This window comes from Pleurodeles waltl, chromosome 4_1 (assembly GCF_031143425.1).
Source record: "Pleurodeles waltl isolate 20211129_DDA chromosome 4_1, aPleWal1.hap1.20221129, whole genome shotgun sequence".
NCBI classification, from domain to species: domain Eukaryota; kingdom Metazoa; phylum Chordata; class Amphibia; order Caudata; family Salamandridae; genus Pleurodeles; species Pleurodeles waltl.
The window spans coordinates 479,428,870-479,456,657 of NC_090442.1; the positions used below are offsets into that span (position 1 = coordinate 479,428,870).

Sequence of the window (27,788 nt, forward strand, 5' to 3'; positions counted from 1 at the left end):
TGAAGAATTCAGTTCACATCAATAAATTAAATCCAATCCAAAAAATAACATGATGTCGATAAGCACAATCCTCGTACGATAAATCCCTCCCCAGAGGTTCCAGCAAAACTCTTTTCACCCATGCTTTCTTTGAGGATAAATATTTTGTGCAGTTTCACATATTAAATGTTACCATTGGTTAAAATTGTTGTTGAAAGTGCAAGTGTTTGTATGGTTTTGTGTATGTAATTTTTATGTATATTTTATTATGGTTTTATGTAAATCTGATATGTGTTATAATATATATTGAATTATATTAAGTAATCATTTGGAAGACACTTTTCAACCCCGAGGTAGGTACAAGGACTTCTTCTAAAAAGATTTGGGACATAGAACGCAGGGATACCACATGAGAAAATGACTAAATGAAATGTGGCCTCTAGTTTTGATAGATATATTAGGAAATATTTTCGTAAGCTTTTATAATCTGAGTTGGAGTGAGTGATGCATTACAAAGGAGGGTGTCTGGTAAGAAAAGTATTTACTGGCTACTTTTTGTTGTAGGTAAAAATATTTAATTTAAATCAGTTCACAATATGCCAGATTTAGTGAAAGTGACATCTCACACACAATGACTACTCAATTACATCACAGGGTGCATCTTAGTCCCACTGTTAGCCCCTGATCAGCTCCCTATTTATTGCTGTGTGGCTCAGGGGAAGGCCAGGAAAACAACAAAAGTGAAAAGTGTCTAGGAGACTTGTTTACATTCTCTTTTTTGTAACTTGCCTATTTGTTTTAGATTTGTTTGGCTGTCATCAGCATACATAGCATTTCTCTTATCTACACTGAGGGGTTTTCGGTCTCTTTTGTGTCTGCTGGGAGTCAAAGGTGTGAAAATGTCTTGTCTGTTTTAGTTGGAAATAGACTTTTTTTTACTTAAGTTTAATATCAATTAGATATGGTTTTCACTCTAATTCTTGTCATATAGTTAGGCAGACTTGTCAATCGGAACCTTATTTACGTATCTTTTTTTTTTTCAGTTACAATTCTCTCATGTCACCTATTTAACAGCCATATGCGTTCCTATTTGTTGCTGTCACCACCCATGGAGGATTTTCTCTATGTTATTTTACATGTAGGTGAATTACATTGGTTGCTTATGATATATTTAGCTCACACTTTAGTTTAGGAGTGAGCATGGTTTGGCCTTGACACAGAGACCCCAGTCTCTATGCATGTTTCATGAAATGGAGACACTAATCGCTTAGTTTCTTCCTATTTTTCTCATTTTTTCCTCATTTGCCTCTTTTATAAATTATAATTTATTTTTCCTTCCCCTTTCCACCTCTTCTTTTCTCTCTTTTTTCCTTCCCCATTATTCTCTTTTTTTTTCTTTTGTTATTTTATAGGATTTGGTTGAATTACGCATCTTCATCACAGGCAAGCAATGAGTTGTCCTGATGATGAACCTTTTATGTACATAGGATCGAAAAGTCATCGACTACAAGCACTCTGACACCAGATTATGATTGTAATTTGACAAAGGGTGTAGCAGTGTTTGTTAAGCTGTGACTTGTTTATTGTGTCACACATTTTTCTGCCTGTGCTTGTTTTGATATAAGTTTTGCTTGCCCTACAGGATGTTTCCCCATAACATTTAGGCCCTGATTACGGCTTTGGCAAAGGGGATTACTCCATCCCAAATGTGACGGATATCTCACCTGCCGAATTACGAGTCCATTATATCCTGTGGAACTCGTAATACGGTGGGCAGGATATCTGTCACATTTGAGACGGAGTAATCCCTCAGCCGAAGTCGTAATTAGGCCATTATTCTGAACTTGAGATTGTATAATAAATGTGATTTTAACTGCAAATTCAAGATCACCTGGAAATATTTTTTTTGTTCCCAGTATATTTTCTATTTGGTTGTCAGCTTAGGACCTCTGGGCCAGATGTAGCAAAAATAAAAATTGCGACTCGCATTTTGCGAGTTGATGCGACTCGCAAAATGCGAGCCGCAAATTGGAATGTCAGAAAAAAAAGCGATCCGATTTTGCGACTCGCAGCCGGACTCGCAACGCTGTGTGCGACTCAGCAGTTTGCGAGGTCGCTGTTTGCGAGTGTGCAAAAAACGAACTCGCAATTAGCGAGTGGGTGTCGCAAATTGCGATTACCTTCAAAAATGCTTGCAGATGCAGCAGAACACTCCAGAAAGCATACCAGAACACTCTGGAAACACTTCCTGGCACATGATGATGACATCACAGCCAGGAAGTTAACAAATACACCTGGGAGGAGGGCTCAACAGTGAGCAGTGTCTCTGCCACTGGCAGTAGGGTGCTGAGGAGTGGTAGGCACAGCACTATGGACGCAGCAGGGACCAGCCAGGCTGGCAGGAGGGGCAGGAGATCATAGATAACAGCCAGGACAGATTAATGTGGCACATGGCGTTAATGTGCCACATGACTGGTTGGCATTTTCCTGCCCATGGACAATTTCAACTTGTATATAGTTTCTTCATGACATTAATAAAACAGTTATTTTTGTTCCACTTAACAAATGGTTAATAGGTGAGTATGGTGGGAGTTGACACGTACCGTCCAAAATATTGCGTTGTAATGTGGTCCCGTCTCAGTCTGCCTTGATTAGCTAGACTCCTATCCCCATGATGGCGATGTGGTTGTTCTTGCTCTTCATCATCAGGATCTGGGTCTGCAGGGGTGAGAGGTAGCCCACGTCGGGTGGCTATGTTGTGGAGGATGGCGCATGCGACCACAATTTTGAAAGCGGTAATGGGGGTGTATTGGAGGGCGCCTCCACTGCGGTGGAGGCATCTGAATCTTGCCTTCAGCAGTCCGAAGGTGCGCTCGATCAGGTTCCTGGTCCTCTTATGCGCACTGTTGTATTGCCTCTCTGATTCAGTTCTGGGTGTTAAAAACTGAGTCATGACCCAAGGCCTGAGAGCATATGCACTGTCACCTGTTGGGCACAAAAGTACACGGTTAGGAAGTCCAGATTGTCGTGCACAGTGACCTGTGTGTATGTCTGCAAGTGTCTGTGGCTCTACCTAGGAGGTAACCGTCTCCAAATTCCCCACGTTCCAGGCGTTGATGTATCCCACTATGCCTAAAAATGTATGAGTCATGGGTACTGCCAGGAAACTTAGCTACGATGTCCGTGATGACATAATGGGCATCACAAACAACCTGTATGTTGAGTGAGTGGGTACACTTCCTGTTGCGGAAAATGTGTTCCAGATTAGCAGGGGGGCATATTTGAATGTGTGTCCCATCTACACACCCTATGACATGAGGAAAGTGGGCAATGCGGTAAAAGTCCAGCTTGGTGCTGTTAATTTCTGCCTCATTCCTTGGTAAGTATATGAAGTGAGACATGTGCGTGACTAAGGCTTCTAGGAATGCCCTGAGGAACCTTGACACTGCACTTTGGGATACCCCACCTGCCACGGCAATGACCCCCTGATAGCTCCCTGAGGCCAAGAGGTGCAGTGCGCATAGTACTTGCACATGCGTAGGGATGGCGTAGCCACGCAGAGTCTTGTGTTCTAGCTGTGGTTTCAGTAAATCTATTAATTCTAGAATGGCTGCGCTGCTAAGGCGGTATTTGTCATAGATCTCCTCTTCAGTTTGCTGAAAAAGAGTCTGCCTGGTTCTATATATCTTCTCCTGTCTGTGGCCCCTCCTCCTCCTCTGCTGGGCTGCGTAGACTCTCCTCCTCACTGCTATCAGGTGTATATCCGCCATCTTGAGTAACCCAGATGCCTTCTGGGTCCCCTTTTATACTTTGGTAATGGTTACCACCTGCTCGGAGTTAGTGGTAAATGGGACATGCAAACTGGCCTTTTTGCGACTAGTCGCAATTTGCGAGTTGCAATTGCATATGGGTTGCGACTCGCAAATTGCGACTTGCAATTTGCGGGTCGCAAAATGGGGTCGCACCGGATGCGACTCGCAAACGGGTCCCATCGCTTTTTGCGAGTCGGAAATGGGCTTTTTACATCCCATTTCCGATTTTGCACTGTCGCAAATTGCGATTCGGCCCGTTTGTGAGTCGCAATCGTTTGCTACATCTGGCCCTCTGTTCCCTTAAAAAATACTCCTGGGTCTTAAGTGTGTAAGTAGCCCTTCTAAATATGTATTAGGCCGACCATTGCAGATTGTGTGTGCGGTTTTAAACTGCTATTTAAGCCTCTTGCCAGGCTCAAACCTTTCTTCTTAATATATATAGGTCACCCTTAAGGTAGGCCCTAAACAGCCAAGAGGGCAGGGTACAGTGTATTTAAAATTTTGACCCATGCTTTTAAGTTGTACATGATTTGGTAGTGAAAAACTCCTACATTAATTTTTCACTACTACAAGGCCTACTTCTCGCTTGGGATTACATTGGTGTTACCTTTTTACATTTAATAAGCTGTGACATCTTATTGGGAGCAGGTCAACGACACGAGGTTGGTATCTAAAGAATTGCAAAATTGAAAATACCACATTTAGAAAGGGAGATGGAATTTTCTTTTCCCAACCATTTGGTTTCTGCTGCCTGTATCTTTGGTCACATGACTAGGTGTAGTTGGCAGCTGGCCTTTGTGTATTGCTGCTCCCAGACAGTGAGACAAAGGGAAGTTAGGTGTCTGCAGGTTGGCCACTCTGAATTAACAAGGTGGAGGAGCTGTCACCTACCACACTTGCACCTCCCAAAGGCCCTTCCTTCAACTCATCAAAATGCACTTCTGAACCTGTGGACTCTGCCAGGAAGAAGGAGAGGTGTGCTTCTGAAAAGAATGCCACTTTGCTGGACTGCTGCTCTGAAGAACTACTGCCCTGCTGCACTGCCCTGCTGCCCTCAGTGAGAAGGAATGGCCCTGCATCTCTAAACTCAAGTCCCAGAGTGATTCTAAGGACTAGTTGGCTGGCATCTTGATCAGGAGCCTCAGGTACATAACAGGCTTCCCACAACCTTAAACCCAGCACTGGCACACTGCCATCTGTGAGCCCTACTCCGCCAAGTAGTGCCATCCTATTAATGGACCCTTGGAAGTGGTCCTGAAGGTGCTCTGCCAGCCCATTTGTGGACGCTGCAGTACCAATGCATCTCCTCTGCTCTGTGGTGCAGCCCAGAGCAGAACTGACATTTAGCGTCTGCTGTGTGAACTTTCCCACTTCAAGGACTTTGCATAACCTTTGCAATTTTCAGCCTTTGTGGAACTGCTGCTGCCCGGGGCCTTCACCCTTCACAATGACGGAGAATTCAATTTTCCAAGTCCTGCAGCTTCTTTAGAACGAGCCGGTACGTGACACATCCTTGATGCAGGACTTCTTTTCGCAAGTCCTCTCATTGACAGCATCCTTGATGATGACACAGCACTTCACATTGCAGCTTCACAGGTCCTTGGGACTGACACTGTTTGATGCAACTTCCACCTAGACCTCACATTACCTCAGCTGTACAATACAACTTCAACGCAGGACTCTTCTACTCTTCACAACAAGGGTTTAAAAGACTTTTGTTCAGCATACCTAACTGGGACCAGTAGCTGGCCCGCGCTTCATCATGGTCGGCCTGAACTTGTGACTTTGTCCTGGACTAGCGCAACCAGATATTCACAGTTGGCGCTTTGTGCTTTTTGCCCCTATTTTTACTTAAATTCGCAAGCCTGCATATATCTAGTACTACCAATTGGATTTTATGGCGTATTTATTATATTTTTATGTATTTTTCAAAATTGTTGCTGGATTTTTCTTGTGTTGGGTTTCACTTTATTACTATTTGGAGTGCTACATAAATACTTTACACATTGCCTTTAAGTAAAGCCTGACTACTCTGTGCCAAGCTATCAGAGGGTTGAGCACAGGATAATTTTGGGTTTGCTTCTGACTTCACCCTGGCAAGGATTGTGGTTGCTGCTTGAGTAGGTTTTTTTACAAGTTGCCAAAAGAAAGGAATCCCCTTGGGACCCCTTTCTTTTAGTGAATGTAAAAAAAAGATTTTTTGAATAGTAGACCAAGATCCAGGGGACCACTGTAAGCATTTAAATAGATAAAAAAGTAAACTCTTGCTTGTAAACGCGGTCCTCCTTCCTATAAAAAAGAGGCTGCATTTAAGAAATAATTTGCTTTATTTAAAAGCAATTACAGACATAGTCGTCAGCTGACCACGGCAGACCACCATCCTGTGATGGCCTCCTATTGTATTGAATCACAATGGGCGACCTACTTCAATATTATTCATGAGATAAGTCCCAATACATCCCACTGCGATTCAGAATTCTAAAAATCCACCTATTATGACATTGGTCAGTTCTTAAAATACTTCCCTAGTAGCAAAAATACTGGTCACAGACTTAAATCAGTATTGTGTGACCTGTAAATAATACACCTGGCCATAGATGTTAATTTCACTTTGACATAATAAGAGATTTGGGCATAGTAGCCTGATTTTCAAGAAACTGTCTGAGGAGCTGGTTAGCACTGAAGCCCTCATTACGAGTGTGGTGGTCATAGGGCTGCCACACTCACGGTGGCTGTCGGACCGCCGCCAAAGTGGTGGTCCGACCTCCACATTACGACTGTGGTGAAAGCTCCACAGTTGGACCGCCGGCATCACCACTTTTAAGCCAGCTGACAGCGTGGTGGTGCCAGTGGTTTTAATCTTCCAGTGCAGCACTGCCTTAGGGATTACGACCCCCCGTGTCCGCCAGCTTTTGCATGTCGGTTCAACTGCCATGCAAAGGCTGGTGGAGAGGGGGTGCCGGGGGCTCCATGGGGGACCCTTCACTGCCCAAGCGTTTGGCATGGGCAGTGAAGGGTCCTCCATGGACAGCCCTGTCGTGCTTTTCACTGCCTTAATATTATAGGCAGTGAAAAGCGCGATGGGTGCTGTAGCACAGGATGCACTGAAAAATTGTCCCTGGCTCGATTACGAGCCGGCATCAATGTTTGGGGAGTTTCCCGCTGGGCCAGCAGGAAACACGTAATAGGGTCAGCAGGTGAAAAACTGGAGTGGCAGTTTTCTGGTCCAAAGAGTTTGGCGGGCAGTTAATGAGGCCCTGAATGTTCTTTATTTGGGATTCCCCAGTCACCTGATTGCTCTTCTTGGTAGTCACCACTCTTACATGATAAACCTGAGCTTGTTTTTCATTAACTGATTAATTGAGCTACTTTTCTTTCTAAAATTACTTGCCATTCATGACCCAAACAACAGCATCTCTATATGTTTGAGAAAGCATCTTTATGTTTTGGTTCCTTTTAAGGAAGGTTTCTGCCACAAGTATATTTAGCATAGGTGTACGTATTTGAGTTTGAAAATTGAGACTGTTTAAACTATGCAACATATTCTGCATTACTATATTGAATGACTACTTCTTGTTTGCTTGACACACTGAAGTTGTCAAATTGTTTATTGCTCACAGGAGTGACTGTGGTAGCCCCTAGCCTCTGCAACAATCTGTCCAAGAAAACCCACAAGGCTGAATCTTTGATGCAGTTCAGAATAACACATAAGACACATAGCAGTTCTAACCACATGTATCATTCCTCCCTTCACACTGCCTATGTATGCCGTTGAACTTGCCTTGCTATTACTACTGGGCTTGGTCACTGGCAAAAAAAAACACCCGGCCATAGCACCAGCTGGAAAAGGTACCCAAATCTGAACTGGATGGCAATCGAGTCTAGGAAGCGATTGGTAGCTGTGTCCTAGTTGAAAGTATATTCATTGGCTGAGATGTTGACAATTTTAAATAAGCAGTGGCGAAATACATAGATTGGGTTAGTGTGCTAACACAAGCAGCTATATTTGCATGACAGGAATATAGTTATAAAGGAGTCCCTAATGAAGGTCAATACAATCGCTTAAGTGGACGTGGAAGGTTTCACCCAAAGAGGCAATAGTAGTATGCGAGATATGACTACTCATCCTCATCGTGGGCCAGGACCACATTGCTCAGTAGGCAGGTAACTTTACTGCAGCATGGAGCGGGTACTCAAAAACCTCCCTCAGTGTCTGCAGCACAGGATTCGTTCAGCCTGTTGGCCTCACTAGGGGCCCGGACCGCATTGCTCAGACTTCCCTCACCGCCAAAAGATGGGGAGCTTTCCTGCAGCATTGGGTGGGCACTCAAAAACTGCTTTCAGCATCAGCAGCACAGGACACGTGTGGGACTGGCTCAGGCTCATGGCTGGGCAAGTACTGGGCCATGAATGGGCCCGTCTGTGCCAGTCCACATCTGGACATGGCTGGACTAGTCCTGCTTTCATGGCCTGGGGATGGAGGTCTTTTCCACTCTCAAAGGTACTTTCTTCATTTTTGTAATTTCACCTTTACCTTTTACTTGACTATTGGCTGGCTCAAATACTCCCTTGAAGATGGTAAAGTGGAAAACTAATACCACTTCAGAGGGCCCAGCGATAAAGTCAATCATCAGCTACTTGACAATAGTTATGGGGCTATTAATTCAGAAATCATCTCAGTGGAAGGAAGAATTGACACCATAAGGAAAGCATTTTTAATGACGGAGTCAGAACCTTTAATCTTTGTACCCACTTTGGAATTTTGTAATAGGTAGAAGTGAATGAGAGCACTGCTGATAAGTTCATACCTAGAGAGAGAGAGTCAGAATCTTGAATGCTTTACACAGTCTGTAAATCCCAGTGAGAGTCATGAATCTGGGGGAGATTCATTTGTGGCTCTTTCTTGATAACCTGTTCGCTCCCATTGAAAAGGAAGTACAGAGATTAGAGGGGGAGAAGGGGCATCCAAGCTGGTTTGCAGTAGCAAGAAGGGGAGTCTAGTGGTACTTGAAAGAAACAAACTAATACCTTAAGGGATTCATGCCTGAAGGATCTGGCTGAACTGGAGTCACACATAACAGAGCATTGTTTAAAATGTTTTGATAAGTTAGTGGCTATATTTAAAGATTTCTGTACAGAAATTTGCGAGAAATCAATGTTATTAATAATAAACAAAGTGTCTTAAAGGTTCCTGTTCAATATGAAAGCAAATCTCATTAAAGCTCGCCTAGCTATCCAAGTTATCCAATGTACTTCAGGCTCATTCAGCACATACAGGATCCAAGGAGCATCATGAGGCAAACAACGCTAATCATGTTACTGAAATTACGAACTCCTCTGCCATGAGAGGGCAAATTATACCTCTGAGGCAACACTCTCTTTAAATCGAGGAAAAAAGTTAAATAACAATGGCAGAAATAATTATCCTTCTCCCTCCAGATAGTACACATTGTACACTGTATACAATCATGTTGAATGATGTTCCCACACTATTGCTCTCTATGAGGGAAGACTGTTTTGCATTAAAAAATAAGATAGTTTATTGGCTCAAATTTACTTCCAGGAGCCAAATGATCTTGCATCAGGTGTGTTTTTTGCAGCTGTGTGATTATTAGCTTTAAATGACCCCAAATTGTAAGAGCTATTTTACAACGACTTTATCATAAGAACTTCGCCCCAGTTTCAATCCAGCCTCTGGGTTATTTCTGTTGGTCGATTGTCCCACCAACAGTATCTTCCCTTGTACCAGTATACACAATGTCAATAAATGACCGGCCAACGTACAACATTGAAACAAGGAACAGCTTTGATGTCTTAAATACTTTGGAAGACTTGGGTTGAGCTTTCTGGACGCACAAAATTGTATGGAAATTCCAGAGGGGATATTTTGTGGCAAAAGCTGCTAGTGCACTTAATAGGGCAGTTATTATGGGCGTTTCTGCCCAAGGCAGTTTACCAAGACTTTTTCACTGAATATTGCCGTGTCTCATTTAAGATGTCAAACCCAGACCGGTTTGACTGGCTAAATTTGACACAATTTGTATTCAAGAAACATGGCATCTTGACACCTTTTGTTCAAATGGTTTTCATTGTATGTGCCATCCAGCTATTCCTTCACGGGCTGGCAGAGCTAAAGTGTGCTCGGCCACTTAGATTTCGGATAAATTCACCAAACCTGTTGTAAGATACATTTCCTCCTCTGCTTCTTATCAAATGCTGTTGTTTGTGATACAAAATTCATACAATGTTGTACTGATTAGCTATTATAGTAATATTTTTGCTGTAGTAAGAGTAAGGTAGTAGGAGTGCTTAAGGCTAATCTGGCCATTTCTTTAAGACAGGCATAATTAGGAGTTTTTATTAATGTGGGGGGAGGGGCGGTGACTTTATCTTCCATTATGCATCAAAGGTAATACTTCGCTCTGTGGCCCAAAGAATATTGAAGGGTGGACATTTTAAGCATGTCCCTTATGCAGAAGCCCTTACCGGGATCATGATCTCTAAGAATCACTGAGTATGGGACATTGGAGACTCCTCTCCCTCCGACATTAAAGGAAGTGAGAATTGTAGTAATTTTGATTTTATGATTCTTTCCTTGAACCTGATTGCATTGTAGAGGGAGTTTAATGTAATTGCCACTTGTATTAGTGATCATAACCCACTTAACATCTCTCTTGATTTAAAATTATCTAATGTTATTAGGTAGGAGGAAAATCAGGTACCAGAATATAGATGTAATAAAGAATAAAGGTTTAATGATTAACTGGGACAATGTAGATTCAGAAGAATATATTTGTGGGCTTATTTGGGATAATCAAGAAGCAATTATGACATTCATTACCCCAGATGAAGATCCTGAGAAAATATTAGGGGCCTATAGTTGTCTTTGCATTTCCAATTCGTCGCGGTTACATATAAACAAATACCCTAAACATAAACTTTTCTGTGGACTTGTTCAACCAAGCTTGTACTGAAGCTTGTAAATGTCTCAAATCAGCTCCTTCTAAGTGCCACCGATATAAGGAAGACATCAAGTGTACCAGGAGGTCTTAGAAAGATATTTTAGATACTAGAAAGAAAGGCATGGGAGGATTTAGAGTATGTGGGAAACCTAAGAGACTGGGCTGCCTTTTGGAAGTTTGTAAATCATCACTTTTCTTGGGATATCAAAAACACTTAAAGGAATTCCATATACCAGTAGAGACATGGGTGGATAATTTTTCTACCATTTGGATCAAAATAATTCTGAGGCTAGACTTAGTGAGTCTGTCAAGGTGAGGGATGTTATAGCTTTAATTAATTCAAGCCCTTCCAGGAAGACTCTGGGACTGGACAGAATCCCTATGAACCAGTTTAGAGAGAATAGTGCATTTTGCACCACCTCATTAACCAATGTGATCAAGGCTGCTTTAATGGGCAACTCGTACCATCATGGAAGTAGATAACAGTAGTGCCTATATTTAAAAAAGGAATAGTGTCTCCCCTTGTTACCATCACCCAATCTCTCTTTTAGATAGCTCTCTCAAAATTCTGAGCAGACTCTTAGCCTTAAGAATAGAGTCATGGCTAGAGGGCTAGAGGATAAGCAGTCTAGGGTGCAGTACGGCTTTCAGCCAGGGCTGGGCACTGTAGAGCAGTGTCTCAACCTCCTAAGCTAAATATTGGGCAATACATCAAGAACAGGAGATGGTCTGTTCTTTTAGCCTCCATGGGCCTCTCAGTGCCTTTGATATGGCAAACTGATCCAAACAATGGGATATTATGGAGAAGATGTGGATTGGATAAGCCCTGGGATATTTCTTATGCCAGCATTATTGGGATACTGTGACCAGGGTATGGTACGAGGTTAATGGTGAACTCTTCCTTAAGATCAAATCCATTTTGGAATTCTGGCAAGGATGCGTGGTGTCCCTGTTGCTTTTTACAAACCAAAAGAAAAGGGACCGGAGATTTAATAAGGTCCAGTGTACAGCCTCCCAAATCACAAGAACGTCAAAAAAGGTACATTGTTCCTAAGGAAAATAATGAACACAGGTTCCGCTCCTGTAGTCATAATATTCAAAAATGCAAGCCCTCACACATCCATTGGATGTCATGCTTCATCACAGGGCCCAAACTACGCCAGACCGGCACTGCAATATCTGGCAGACCCCCATAAAAGATGTCCCTGTTGCTTTTTACAACATATATGTAAATGGTTTGGAAAACCTTCTGTGCTAGATAGGGAGGAATTTGCCACAAATGGGATCTTGTACAGTACCAGTTCTGTTCTATGCGGACAATGATGTTTTCATTTCTAGAATCGCAAATTGCCTCAAATTACTTCTGGTAGCTTTCAGTGCTTTTATGAGTGACCTGGACTTTAAAACAAATACTAACACCAGGAGATTCCTATTAGGAGGGGTTGAGATAATTAAAGTGCCAAACTTTACTTATTTGGGGTTTTCCCTTGACTCAAACTTGAATTGGGAATATCCAGAACCAATCAACTTCAGAGAGCCATGGATCTGTTTTTAAATCTGCACGTACTTTGGGACATAAACTGATAAAGCAGACTGTGAGCATATACAATGGCAAGTGTACATCCATAGTGACCTATGGACCAGTGGTATGGGGGTATAAGGGCGTGGAGCAATTACAAAAGGTAGAAACTAATTTTTGAAGAGATTGCTGGCCATCCCTCAAGCCTCAGCAACCCTTATGTGCCACTCTGAAGTCGGGCTACATTTTCTGGAAGATAAAATCAAACTTGTCCCTCTATTGTTTATGGCAAAGGGTTTGGGGTACACTAGAAGCAGCCTTCTTGAGGGAGATGTTGTCAGATTGCCTTTCCCTAGAAAAAGCTTTAACCATTCCATGGTAAAATTATGAGTAAAACACATTAAATGCTTTAGGATTACCAGCGTGTTTTTCTAATCCAGTGTGTGAGGACTTTGCGAAGTTTCAGCCTTGTATAAATTATGGTTTTATTAAACAGACACCAGGACCTGAAGTTTATGTATTACAGTTTTAGATACTGAGCATAGATATTTTTCTCATTATACTGCATTTTAATAATATACATTTTCTAGGTGCATTTCCATGTCAAGGTTCGTAGTTTACAACTCTCCATAATTGTCCTAGTGACAACGTCTTCAATCAAAGCATAGTGCACTTTATGCTTTTCTGTAGTTATATTCTTGTCATTAGAAACAATTTTTGGTCCCAATTTTGTGCACTGCTAACATTACACAATATAAGATTGCATTAGTCTTTTTGCAACTATTAAGAGTTTTTCATACCTGCACAGCTCTAGTAAGGTTTATCTGTCGTGCCTTGGCTACAAGGAAGAGAAACTAGTTACCAGTATGATAGTTTTAATGTTTTACTACATGGATTTTTTATTAATTTCTTTTTGTATCTCGATTCTAATAATAGGAAATGAAATCTTGATGTTTTGATCTATTTCTGTTACGGACTTGTTTGAACTGTACTGTACAATTAAATGTGCTTTAATGGCTGTAATGAAGCCAAAATAAAGAAACGATGATAATGAATACTCCACTAGGTTAAGCCAAGGCACGATTGACAGAGCCTCGAGACAACAGCTGATCGAACAAGGTCAGTGCTAGAAGTGGTTGGCAAAGCCCCTTTGTGTGTAATGTTAGCGGTTTGACACCTCCACTGTCAAAACCCAAGCCTAAAATCGACCTTGAGCAGAAGCTTTTGCTATGAAGCTTTGCACCTTTCAAAACTTTGACCAATCTCAATTATTTTGAAGAAGATTTTTTCACTAGCCTGATGTGAAAAAATGATTTGTCAAATACAAGTTGTCAAGGGGGCAATAAGCAGAAGCGGCAGCAGTGCTTAATTTGTAAATAAAAACGTGCCTGAACCCAACCCTCGTCTCTGAAGCACGCGTCTGCTGCAATTAAATGTGCACGCACAGAATACAGAGCCAGCATAATCCTGAAGCCATCTCGGGCCTCTTCAATCCATTTAAAGCCACTCCCTGCCCCTTTAGCCCACTCCTGCAGCTTTTTGCTTCCTCCTGTTGTGATGCTTTTTTGTTTTTCTCTTCTTCCGCCTTTCCCATATGTGTCTTTTGTTCATGGTAAATGCTTGAGGCAGAAAAATAAGTGCCGGACCTCAAAAATAAGTGCCTGTGCCACGCACCAGAAAACACCGGCTCAAATTAAACACTGAGTGGCAGACATGAAGCTGCACACTTACGAATGGCTGGCATGGCACTGTCTGCTAAGACCATACGCAGGACCATATGTAGAGCTTCTCACTTGAAGCTTATAAGGAATTTGAATGCCGTTGGTATTTTTTCATAAATCCTAGAGTGTCCTTCCTGTAGGTATAAATTATATGATAAGGCGCTTACGTGAGTCATGCAGGTTAAGGATAATGTTAAGATATTCGAAACATGGAGTGATTTGAAATAAGGCGCCTATGTAAACCTTACAGTTTAATTACAATGTTAAATTATTCTAAACATGGAGTGATTTGGAATAATTGAAGGGATGGTTGGAAATCAGCTGGGACAATGTCTAACAGTAGATGGATATTTGTAGACTGTTATGAGTTTTAGTCCCGAAAAATATAAACTTAAGAAAATGGAAAAGAGCCTCAAAGATTTCTATTCAGAGGGTTCGGTATTCCAATAGCTTTTGGAGGTAATGGTAGTTCACGGTGGACTCATTTTCAAAGATGCAGCGCGCAACTTCATCTTCAGCATGTACATAGTAATACATTATTTGCTTGAAATCATTGCTGGCCAATCCTTCATAACTCAGACTTTGCTTCATATTAAATCATTATGTGTGTGCCCTGGTTTATGCTTCCTCACTGTAAATCAACCTTGTTCTAAGAGCTCATGAGCTGAATTTGTATACGCTGTAAACTCGTTAGTTTTTGCTGAGTGTGCAACTATCTCTTAATAATTCTGCTTTTTAAACAGTTGCGTTGATTTTTTGTTTGTCCCGTGTACTTTCTACAGGTCTGCAGTCATTAAATAAAGTTGACATGGTTATGGATCGTATTTTACTTGCTTTGAGCATGAATGTTGCTGGTGGGATAGGAGGGGATGCACATGCTTCTGATAGCTAGTCAACGAATATTCTCATGTTGTTTTTTTTGTCTTTGTGGGCATTTTAGGTGTATCAGTATATGCATGAAACCATATCTGTAAATGGCTGTCCAGAGTTCCGTGCCCGTGCTACTGCGAAGGTAAGCGGTGTCAAAGCTTTTTAATGCGTGTGCTACTTCTGTGAATGAGTAACTGACTGTGTGTGTGTTTCAGGTATTTTCGTGTGCGCAGTGTAAGAAAATTTAGACATGAGTGGCAGCCCAGAGTCTAGAACCAGTACTCCTTCCAAGGTACTCTAACAGTTTTCATTCCTTCTGCATCCAAAGGAAAGAGAATGGATTATTTAAGTGAAAAATATGTCTTATCAATTTGGCAAAAACAGAACTGTACAAATAAAGATAAAAGCAAGAAGCTTATTTTGGGTCAATTTCCAGAAGAGTTTAGACATTAAGCGATAAATATTTACCCATGCTCAGTCAAGTATAACCAATAATAAACACGCATTGCTTTGGCTTATAAATGAAAGTGGCTCTTCAGTTAGTGGTGAGTTTAGCTTATCACACTTGCATTCTGCCGTTTAACCTTGCATTTGAGCATCCATTCATCTATCCATTGATTCATTCTCATTTTTATCCACTCCCGCATCCACAATGAAACACAAACTCAACAGGCAAATTCAAGATGCATTCAAAGAATAAAAGAAACAGAAAATGCTACTCCATCAACGTGGCAGGCATATGCTTGAAATTATGATTAAGTAAAAAATTAAACAAAGCATTCCGCTGCCATCAAGTAAGGGTATTGTGTATAGTGATTAATAATATGCCAATTGACATATTGTGTCCGTACGTGACGTCGTCTTGGAACGACACATCTATGATAGACTATTGAACAATACACATTAAGAAGGCTTCCTAGTTTAGAAGCAGTGATTGCAGTGCACTAGAGATGAAATTATCAGTACTCAGTAGTTCAGGTACTCAGCATCTGATCACACTTGCATCCTGTTAGTCAACCTTGCATTCAAGCATCCATTAGCCACCCATAGATTCATGCTTATTTTTATCTACTCCCCTATCCACACAAACTCAACAAACAAATGCAAGATACATTGAAAAAAATAAAAGAATAAACAAACATGCTACTGCATGTTTTGGCAGATTTGTGCTTGGAACATTAAACAAAAAGCATTCTGCTGCCATCTTGGAATGCTATTGTATATAGTGATTAATAATGTTCCAATCCAAGGTGATTGACGTTGGGTCTTTATATGGTGTCATCTTCAAATGATAGATCTATGATACACTATTCAACAGTACCCATTTAAGAAGGCTTCCTAGTTTAGAGGTAGTGGCTACGGTTCACTGCAGAGAAAATAATCAGTACTGAGGAGCCCGGTGGCATTGTCTACGGAGCTGGCAGGCACTCCAAAGAACAAAAGTGACAAACGAGATAAAAAGAATGTTAAGGAAAGAATAAAGGGAGACTAAACTAAAATGATTGGATAGCAAGCCCTTGTACAGCAGTGTACTAAATTTCAGGCAGATGTGCACATGTAATCAGGCAAAATGTTGCTGCTCAAAGAGCAAAAGGTTCAATAGCTGAATCAAACTGACTCATTGCTCCATGTTATATGCTGACATGGGTGGGAACTAAGTGTAAATGACACTCAAACAGACCAATGGCTGAAGAGAGCGCTGACCCAGAGTCTATCTATTAATGTATATGTATGCAAGTATTTTATGATTGTGTTTCCTATCAAGGGAGTCTGGCAGACAGCTATAGCTGTCTGGCTGGATCTAAAAAGTACCTTCATGCGCAGACCTCTAAGTACAATGAATGCAATTACAAATATATAGAAAAATCATCCTGAAAAGATTTTTGTCTTTAACATATGTTCTTTACTATAAATATCTCAGTCCTACTCCCTTTGCCATAGATTTTTGTAATAGAACAGACATAAGGCATTTGGAATAACATTTCTAAAGTTAACCAATTAGGTGTCTGGCTTTTATCATTGCCTTGTCATCATAACCAATGCTGGCCTAACCGAGCATACGTTTTGCTACAAGGCAACCACCTGACACACACATGCACAAAATTGCAAATATATGAAAATTACAGTTGGCAAAACAATATATAACCTCTCCTAAGTGGACCTAATAAGTAGTCACAGTGCAGAACTTATACCATGAGGTAGAGGATTTCTCAGAAGGGTTAACCAAAACTAAAACTCTTAACTCCCACTAGGGTAATCTGTTAGATTAAATGTAACACAATTCCTGTGTACAGAATTTTTCACAGTATAATAACAATTCACTCTAAAAGCCTAAAAGCTCTGTTGGCGTTAACATATGCTTTTCACTATAAATAAGTCAGGCCTACTGCATTTGTTGTAACAGTTCACAATTAGCAGCTCAGATATATGAACTCCTGTACACCCAAATAGCTGTCTACAAGGTTTAGCACTGTTGAATAGCAATCTACATTTAAAGACCTATTGGAATTAATATGTTTTCACCATAAATAAGTCAGCCCTATTGCCTTTGCTATAACCTTTCAAAATAAACAGAATATACACATTCCATCTGACTTAACTTTTCCCAGTGAAAATATCATACCTTTAGCTGTATTCATGGTTGTTCCTCATAACTGACTCAGGTCTACTAGATTAAACATATGCTTTCCTGCAAGGCAACTGTGAGAAAATGACATTTTTGCATGGTCATCCCTTTAGGTTTTGCTAGATTGTATTGGTGTATGGACTCTGAACATTTGGGAGCTGCCATCCAATACCCAGTGTATGTGTTCTGGCCCCCGAAAACTGTAGAACTGGCTAATCCCTGATTCATATATTTTCCTTACCTATAAATCCCTAGTATATGTTACTCTGTGTACCCAGGGCCTGTAAATTAAATGCCACTAGTGTACTGAAGCACTTATCTTGCCACCACTAAAGTGTTATGACTCTAGACCTTCCACTGCAGCTTAGCTGGGCAGTTTGCAAATTGCAAATTCAACCATGTAAAATGTATATTTTGTCAGGCCTAAAGCTTCTTTTCTAGTACTAACAAGTCACCCATAATGAAGGGCCCTAAATGCCCACGGGGCAGGGTGCATGGTATTTAGAAAGTAAGACATGTGTAGCTAAATTTGACATATTCTGGAAATGAAAAATCTCCAAAGTAACTTTTCACTGTGGCAAGGCTGGCTCATCCATAGAAAAGCATCGGGTTACATTCTAACACCTTATAAGCATCACTTCAGTTTGTTAAATAGCTACAACCGTGATTCAAGGACTCAATTAAATATTAATTTAAAATCCAATCTAATGGTCAAGTCAGATTCAAATTACTTTTTAAAAAATGCATCTTTAAGAAAGAGGGCATTTAAGGACTAAAGTCCCAGTATCCTTTCCATTGTTAATCTCAAATTGTCACCTGGCAGCCTGCTGGGAGGGGCAAACGGCTCTCTGGAAAGGAAACAAAAATGCCTTACCTGGGAGGAGGTGTGACCTACTCCTGACAGGATGGCCAGGTGGATGTGCCCACAAAAATACATATCCTGCACAATGGGATTTACTGTCACAGGTAAAAGCAACTCACGCCTAGCCTACCCATGCTGTTATCCAAGTAGCCCAAGTGCACAAATCCCAGTGGGAGGAAAACATGCCAGAAATAATTTGCAGGGGTAGGTCTTCCTTTCCCTAGGACACACCTCCTGGGTGTGCCCAGAGCTATGCACAAGGGAAGAGATGTTCTGTCATATTGGGATTAGGTAGAGAGTGGCACTGTGGGATTGTTTACAGTACAAAGCACAGGAAGTGCTGAAAAGGTGGGTAGTGGCACCCCAGGGAACATTTACCCCATCTGTTAGGGAGTGGTCAGGAGTCTCCTCCACTCTCAGGCTGGCCATAAATGTGGTACCCTCAGTAACCTCGTCAGAACACCTCTGGACCTGTGAAACACAAAAGAAGGACTGCATTGTTTTTTTAACCTGTGGAGAGAAATGCAAAGCCTGGACCTGTTCCCCACTTCTACCCAGTATAGCAAAGTGAACTCCAAGGGCTAGTTGGCTAGTTTCCTGTTCTGCTCTAGGAGCACAAAATTCTTCAGTATCCCAAATTGCTGCTGAGCCCAGCTGATCAGCCCCATATGGATTTGCCATGGACCCTGCTGGTGGCTTGTGGATGATTGAGTTCTAACCCTCAAGTGGTGTTCAAAAGGTTCTAGGCCTTTGGCTGGTGTTAGAGAGTGCTATTTCCTCATCACGAACTGCAAGACTGGACTTTATTAACTTTTTTCAAACTTTCTGTAAAAAGAACCAGAGGCTACCACCAGACCACTGTAGAGTCGCAGCTACCGACATTGAACTCAAATTGCTGGTTTGCCTTCCAGAAAAGCTTCTAAGTTCCAAGTAGAGGAATTCACTGGGACCAGCTGTCAAAGACACCTTCCTGGGCCTGGGCTTCACCCACTCGGAATTTTCCTGCCATGGATGTCAAGAGCCTTGAACTTCTTGCTGCAGCTGAGGTCCTAACTGAGATCATGCACTTCAGCCGGTCGCCTTCAATGAGCCCCTGTAGGGATCCAGTTGGCACCATGACCTACAGATGACCTCGTTGATGAATACTTTTCTCCAGAAAAATGACTAGTTCAAAAGGTCACCTTTTAACTGGGATGAACTAGACCTTGTATCTGATCCACGCTCCATCGTGGTTGGCGTTTACCCGTCAAGTGCAACCAGATACCTGTGGTTGAAGCTTTGTCCTTTTTAGTGCTAGAAACCTCTAAAACATTGGAAAATCATATCTTTGGTTCCCTACATCATTTGTTTGGCATTTTGGTGTCTATTTGCTCATTGAAATTTTATCTATTTTTGTAAATTGGAGTGGGATTTTTATTATGCAGTGTTTTCTTCCTTTTATCTGTTTTGTTACTGATAAATGCTTCACACATTTCTCCTAAGTTGTCGACTCTATACTACAGCTGCCAAGGGTTTTGCTCAGGTTTAAATTATTGAGACCTAACTGGAGTTGGTAAGGAGCAGTGCCAATAGTACTGAAAAAGGACTAACTCACTTCAACTAATAATCCACTTTCTGACAGCAACAATTTGCATACAGTTATAAAATTACAAATATACAGTTGGCAAAAAATATACACACCCTTCTAAGTGGCTTAGGTCCTGATTTAGATTTTGGTGGATGGGTTATTCAGTCACAAACGTTGCAGATATCCTGTGCACTATATTACGATATCCATAGGACATAATGGAATCATAATACAGAGGACAGGATATCCGTCACACTTGTTACGGAGGTACCCCATCCACCAAACTTTAAATCAGGCCCTAAGTGAGTACAAGAGGGATTCTCTCAGTGCAAGTCTTTTACCCCAAGGTATGTCAAAGACCAAGATCCTTGCCTATTATGGTAATCAGCACAATTCCATGTAACTAAATATCTGTGTACAGGCGTTTACCAAAATGTAAAAGCAATCCATCCCTACAGGCCTGTTGACTTCAATATATGCTATTCACAATAAATCATTCAATCCTATTGCCTTTGCTATAACTTTTCATAATAACAAATCAGACTTATGGCATCTGATAAATGGCAACACTGGCTGGTCACCATAACCAATTCAGGTATTGGTCATAAGCTTCTCAACAAATTACAAAGTGTAAATCAAGCTCTTGTTTTCAACAAGGCAAACAGCATCTGCCCAAACAAATGCTGTAGTTAAGGGTATATCAGCATGGAGGAGGAGACAAACCCTGCTCCTCCTTCTGTTGATTACATAAGGTCTAGCAGCAGCTGCACTGTCAACCCAGACCTACAAGCAACATGAAAACGGTGGCTAAGGAAGATAAAAAAAAACTAATGAGGCACTTAACAATTTATGGGGATGACTCACAAGTTATAATAGGATTGTGAAAGATTCTTAAATAGAGATATTACCAATGATTCTGTCAGTCAGGGTGGATAGTAAAATATCAGTGTCTCTCTCTATCTATCAATGCTGTTGTTAATTCGTGATTCATTGTCTTTAACTTCCACAATTTCACATCTCTATGAAAAATGTTTCCTGTGTTTTCTGTGACTGCAGCAAAACATCAGATGTCCAAGAATACATTTGAAAATAAATATACAATATTTAATTATTACAAATCATTTTAGAGTGGTTTATAACCTGACATGTCTTTGAGCACTGCACATTCAGCAACAAGAATAATCCAAAAGAAACAAGGAGATGGATGGAGATGAGACAGGACTGGGCCATATCTATTACTATTTCTGGGAATTTCCCAAGCCAGTTCTGACTCTCTAAAAAGCCTTCCTGACTAACGCCTCAACCGTTTCCATGTTGGGCATTGGTTAGGAAAAAGTTTGGGTACACTGTTTACCCGAGCAATTAGACTTGTGGTTGCAGGGCGTCCAAGTCATACAGTAACATACTGCTTGTTACTAATTTATACTTGTACTATTCATTAATACTAAACATTTAAGGTCTCATTTGCAAGAGTCCTGCACCACTGAAGCATTACTTTTTTTAGATGCTTCAGTGGCGCAAGACTCTCAATCATATTTATAAGGTGATGCAAGGCCACCCTGCATGGTTTTGCATAGCCTCAAGCGCTGCCTTACTCTGACTCAATGAGGCATTCCATGAGCTTTGGTGTGGGTGTTCTCAAGCAACACTCATGGATTTTGACGCAGCCCCAGATTTACAAAGACACGTAACCCCTGGACAGTTCCAAAACCTTACACCAACCTAGAGCAGGCATAACAGGGAGAAATATTTCAATTTTTGCTCTTTTTCAAATCTTTCCGTGTGTGCTGCATTCTGCAGTACAAATAGAATGAGGAAAATCCCTCCTTGGATTGTTTTTGTGCAGGAAGGTGTCCCTTCTTGCACAAAAACAATCATGCCAATTACACAGGCACCCTTGCACCATGGTCAAAGGGTGCCTGTGTTGGTGCTAGGCATCAATTTCTGCACCGTTTGAAGGGACAAGATGGCAATGCATCCTGTAGATACAGTGTGCTCCTGCCCTTTCGATTTGGTGTAAGGCAGCGCAGCTAAAAGACTTGTGACACTGCCCTATGCCAACTCTTTGTAAATTAGGCCCCCAGATTCAATTTTAAGGTGATTTGAGCATACCTCATTTCTTCTTGCTAAAGATAACACTTCCCATGTCTGCTCATTACTCATTTTACAATTCAAAACAATGTCTGATATAATCAAGTGTTCTATTTCACAGAGCTAGTACATTGAGGTGTGTTTGTTAGCCCTAACAAAGCCCCAATATATTTTAAAGGATCATGTTATGATGTGCTATATAAGATATGTACTGATAACGCGTCCCACCTTTAATAACTTAACTTACACGGGGACTCGTTTTAGGCCAATGAACCTGTTGACCCTGATTGGAGACTCCTTAGGACGAGATATCTATTTAGCATTTCAATCAATAGATCAATAGCCTAATCAATATTCACTATGGCAAGTCAATTAAACTAATTAATAACATTAATAAGAATCAAAACATAGCAGGACCTTTCAGCCTCTCTCTGGGTTGGACCTCCTGGCGCCTCAGTTGAGATAGGCTCACCGTCACCCCTCTGGATCTCATTTACTGTTTGAGTGACCATGCCGTCCTCAACGGGCTCTCCTTCTGTCTCAGTTCCCCTTTGATTACTCTCCGGTCCTGAGACTTCCTTTTCTTTAGCTGTTATTTTTGACAACTCAATTTCCTCATCAGTTGGACACGTCACTTTCTTTGTGTGACTGGCATGGATCCAGTTTGGAATTCCCGCACACTTCACAGCAGTACTAGTCGTCAGTATTACTTGATATGGCCCCTTCCAACGTGGCTCCAACAACCCAGTCACCAGCTTTCAGGTTGTGACCTGGATCATTTATCGGTGGCAGTGTGGTTGCTTCCACTTGGTGAGAGAAAGAGCGGACCACGTCAGCCAGACCCTTGCAGTAGTCCAACACCATATCATCCGTGATATTCACAAGAGCATTTGCAGGTACTGCGGGCAATCTCATAGCTCGGTCCGTTTTCTTGTTGGCTGTATTTCTCATTGACATTAGCACTAAGGGCAATGCATTAGGCCATTTCAAATTTGTAGCTGCACACATTTTCGCCATTCTTGACTTCAGGGTACCATTCATCTGCTCCACTAATCCTGAGGCTTCAGGATGGTAACTACAATGCAGCTTCTGTTCAATGTTCAATACTGCGCACAATAGCTTAACCACCTCATTGTTTAAGTGACTTCCTCTATCTGATTCTAAAGAGATCGGAAACCAGAAACGTGGAACCAATTCCCTAAGCAGCAGCTTTGCTACTGTGAGACTGTCATTTCTATGTGTGGGGTATGCTTCAATCCAGTGACTAAAGATACACACAATCACCGGCATGTATCTCAAACCTCCACACACAGGCATCTCGATAAAATCCAATTGCATTCTGCTAAATGGACCTCCTGCTCTCCCAATGTGGCTCAAATTCACCACGGTCCCTTTCCCCGCATTCATCTGCTGACAGATGATGCACCTGTGACAAGTCACTTCTGCAGCAATCAATTTTGAACAACCAAATCATGGCATCTCTCCCAGTATGTGCTTGACCATGGTAAAACCTTGCAAACTGTGACAAGAGACTGTTCGGCAAAACCATTTTCCCCTCATCTGACACTCACAAATCATCTGACCTCTGCACACATTGCATCCTGACCCAGGAACGTTTCTCATCTTTGCTGGCACGTCCCTGCAACAATTTAAATTCTTCCAATGTGTCAAGCACCCTCAAAGCATAACCTGTGCATGTCTAATTTTCTGTTTCAGGTAACAATTCCCACTGATCCTTGAACGATATACAGTTCAATGCACAAAACCTTGCGACTTGGTCCACATATCCATTTCCCATTGAGACAAAGTCTTTCACATGAGCTTTGCATTCCACCACGGCAATTTCATAAGGTAACTGAATCGTGTGCAACAACTCCTTAATTCTTTCACCATTTTTCACTGGAGAACCAGAAGAGGTCAGAAAACCCCTCTGTGACCATAGCTGGCCAAAATCATTGACAATTCCAAATCCATACCTCCTGTCAGTATAGATAGTTACTTTCAGTTTGTCAGTGGCATGGCATGCCCTGGTAAGAGCTACCAATTCAGCCACTTGAGCAGAGTATACTCTTTCAAGCCAAGATGCTTCTAGGATACCAGTGATTGTACACATCACATATCTGGCTCTCAGTACTCCTACTTAGTCTCTCAGGCATGAGCCATCAACAAAGATAATGTAGTCATTTTCTTCCAATTGAGTATCTTTAATATCAGGTCTCGGTTTGGTGCACAGTTCTGTTACCTCAAGACAATCATGTTCTACTTCCTCAGCATCATCAACCTCTGCATTCTCCTTTGGAAGCAAATTTGCCGGGTTCAGCACTGTACATCGTTTTAGAATTACATTCGGTGACCCCAATATAATCGTTTCATATTTCGTCAGTCTGGCATTTGTCATGTGCTGAGTTTTGGTTTGGGTCAATAAAATTGCAACTGAATGTGGGACCATAACTGTTAAAGGGTGTCCCATCACTATGCCTTCACACTGTGTGAGGCTCTGGCCAACTGCTGCAACAGCACGCAGACAACCCGGTAAGGCTGCTGCGACTGGGTCCAAAGTAGCTGAAAAATATGCTACTGGTCGGTTTGCACCTCCATGGACCTGAATCAAGACAGACAAGGAACATGCATCACGTTCATGACAAAACAGGACAAAAGGCTTCGTGTAATCAGGCATACCTAAAGCTGGAGCCCTGCACATACATTCCCATAGCTCAATGAACGCCTTCATCTCTTTCTCGGGCATAGTTATGGTATCTGGGCCGTCTTTAACCTCCTTAACTGTCAGTCTCACCAATGGCTTGGAGATAACTGAGAAATTCAGGATCCACTGACAACAGTAGTCCACCATTCCCAGAAACATCCTAACGTTTCTCTGAGATGTTGGGGGATTCATTTGCAATATGGCAGTCACTCTTTCCTTGGATATCTTCCTCGACCCTTTTTCAAGTAGATGCCCTAAGTATTTCACCTCTTTCTGACAGTACTGCAGCTTCTTTGGGGACACTTTATGCCCATTCCTTCCCAAGTGGTTCAGTAAGGCAATAGTATCATATTTGCAGTCATCTCCCGTTTTGGAGGCAATCAACAAATCATCAATATACTGTACTAGAGTCGATTGAAAAGGCAATTCCAATGATTCCAAATCCTTCTTCAATATCTGATTGAAGATGGAAGGTGATTCCGAAAACCCTTGAGGTATTCAACACCAACTGTAGACCTTGTCCAAGAATTTGAAACTGAAGAGAAATTGGCTGTCCTCATGAAGAGGCACAGAAAAGAACGCTTGAGACAAATCTACAACTGTGAACCACTCCACATCACATGGGACCTGGAACATAACCACAGCTGGATTTGGCACCACTGGACAACATTTCACCACTATGTCATTTATTTTTCTCAAATCTTAGACAATTCGAACTTTCCCACAAGGCTTTCTCAGTCCCATTATTGGTGAATTACATGGGCTGCTCATCACTTCCCTCAGGACCCCTTGCTTCACAAAGTCTGCAATTATCTGCGTCACCTGTATGAGGACATCCTGTGCCATGTGGTACTGCGGTACCTGGGGGAACACAGCATTTGGCTTCACATCAACTTTGACGGGATCTACTTCCTTTATCAGTCCCACTTCCTTTCCTGTCAAGTCCCACATCTTTTCTGTGACTATTCCCTGCAAATCTGCTGGCAAATCAATCACTGTGAACATCGGGAAGAAGCTTATCAAGGGGTACTCCTCATCTGTGGTCTCCGTTTCTGGCTCTGAGATCTGACCATCATCCCCTTCATCATCACTGTTTGTCTGCACTCCAATCCCTTCATTGGAACAGGTGATTGAACACCTTGTCTTGCACAGTAAGTCTCTTCCCAGTAGGGACCCGTGACTTGAATTACAAACCACAAATCTGTGCAATCCCTGGAAGGTACCAATCTCAACCTGAACTGGATCTATAATCGGGTCAGCCAGGAGCTGATTTGCCACTCCTACTACTTTTATTGTACGTCCTGAAAGAGGCATCTTCGGAACCTCTGCACTTCTGACTGTAGAGCGTGTACCTCCTGTGTCAACCAAAAATGAGAATTTGTGACCCATCACTTTCCCTTGCACATAAGGTCCCCTCTGATCTACCTCTGGGGACGCTGCAAGCCTGCACTCCTCGCTATCTGAGCTGTCATCCAACCATTCATCATTAATTCCATTCTCACCACGTAATGGGAATTGTTGTACTGCATTATTTTGACTCATTCCTTGACCTGTGACCTGTTGAGGAAGCATCACCTGTTGCTGTCCCATTAGTGCTAAGGGCAACTGTATTTGCTGCCTAGGTACCATGGGAATCTGCTGTTGCACATGCTGCATCTGCACTGGTTGTACATGCAACATCTGCACTTGTTGCATGGGTTGAAGACCTTGCATCTGAACCATGTTATTCTGAAAATTCGGATTTGGACCCCTCATTCTTGGTCCTTTAACATTTTGGAATGCATTCACATCATTGCTTTGTTGAACAACACCCTCCAGCACCATCATTGGACATTCCCGCTTCCAGTGTCCAACGCCCCGCAAGCATGACACGGTAACATCTTCTTCATCCCCTGCACATCATTTTGGACTACTATAGTATTCATATCTGGACCACGGTTCACAAAACCTCCTCGACCTCTGCCTCTCACTTGCGCCTGTAACATCCAGTTTCCTTCGGCTGTGGCACCATCTGCTGTACTCCATTTCCCTGCATCCCTGCTTGAGCTGCCTTAATTTGCATCACCATCACCTTCTCCTTCAACTTTCTCTGCTTCAATTCAATTTTGTCACTACAGTATTTCGCATACTGTAACACCTCATCAATCGGCTTCGCTTGCCAACAGATCAAATGATTCTTAATCATCTGACTAACCTCAGGTCTCAATCCTTCAACAAACCTGAACACAAGGTGATTCATGTCCTTTGGCTCTATGACCTCTGTGCCACTGTAATGTTTGAACGCCTTCAACAACCTCTCATAATAGGCATGTATCGACTCCTTGGCCTCCTGTGCCGTTCGATCAATCTTTTGCCAGTCAATATTCTGCAGCGACACTTTCTGCTTCAAAAACTCAATCACCTTATAGTAGTACCTCATCACCTCAGGAGACGGTGCTCCTGTGACTCTATCCCTTGCCGGTTCTGCTGTTGGCCAATCAACACTTCTCTTACACTCCAGCCAAAAATCAGCTGGGACTATGATCTCAAACAGTGTGTTCAATTCTTCACAAAGACACTTTGCAAGCTTCACAAACCTGTCTGTCTGCTGATACCACTCTATTGGCTTCTCCCTCAGCCTGGGAAAGTCATTTGTGAATGACAGAATATCACCTCTAGACTACGGTACATGGACAAGAACCCCTCCAGCCGTTTCTCTCATTGGTAACATCTTTATTGTACCCGTATCTGGCACGGCTTTTGCCTGCTGCAGTTCCATGCAGTCACTTTTCCTTTTATCTCATTTCTTTGCCCATCTGCCTTCCCACTTCTCTAATGCTCCCCAAACTTGCGCACTCTGTAGTATTTCTTTAAGGTGTGCCTTCATCCCAGTAGATCTCATGTGATCAAAATCTTTATGCTCGAAATCTAACCTGTAACTCCTCTTCAGATGTTTGGTATTGTCCAAATCTATGTCGTATTTATCTGCCAAGTTTGCTAACCTCTGGTGCACCTTGCTCACTTCCTCAGTTATCTTTGGGAACAGATACCTCAATTCTGCTTCAGTGTATGATTCTAGCCTATTTACTCCCACGC

At 41.9% G+C, this 27,788-nt stretch overlaps 1 protein-coding gene across 1 annotated transcript in view; it reads left to right on the forward strand.

Annotated features, from left to right (window-relative positions):
• LIN7A (lin-7 homolog A, crumbs cell polarity complex component) overlaps window positions 1-27,788 on the forward strand; it is a 375,532-nt gene that overhangs the window by 278,131 nt on the left and 69,613 nt on the right. Inside the window, exon 3 of the mRNA XM_069228768.1 lies at window positions 14,934-15,005. Coding sequence (XP_069084869.1) covers window positions 14,934-15,005 — 72 coding nt within the window. The remainder of the gene's footprint in view (window positions 1-14,933; window positions 15,006-27,788) is intronic.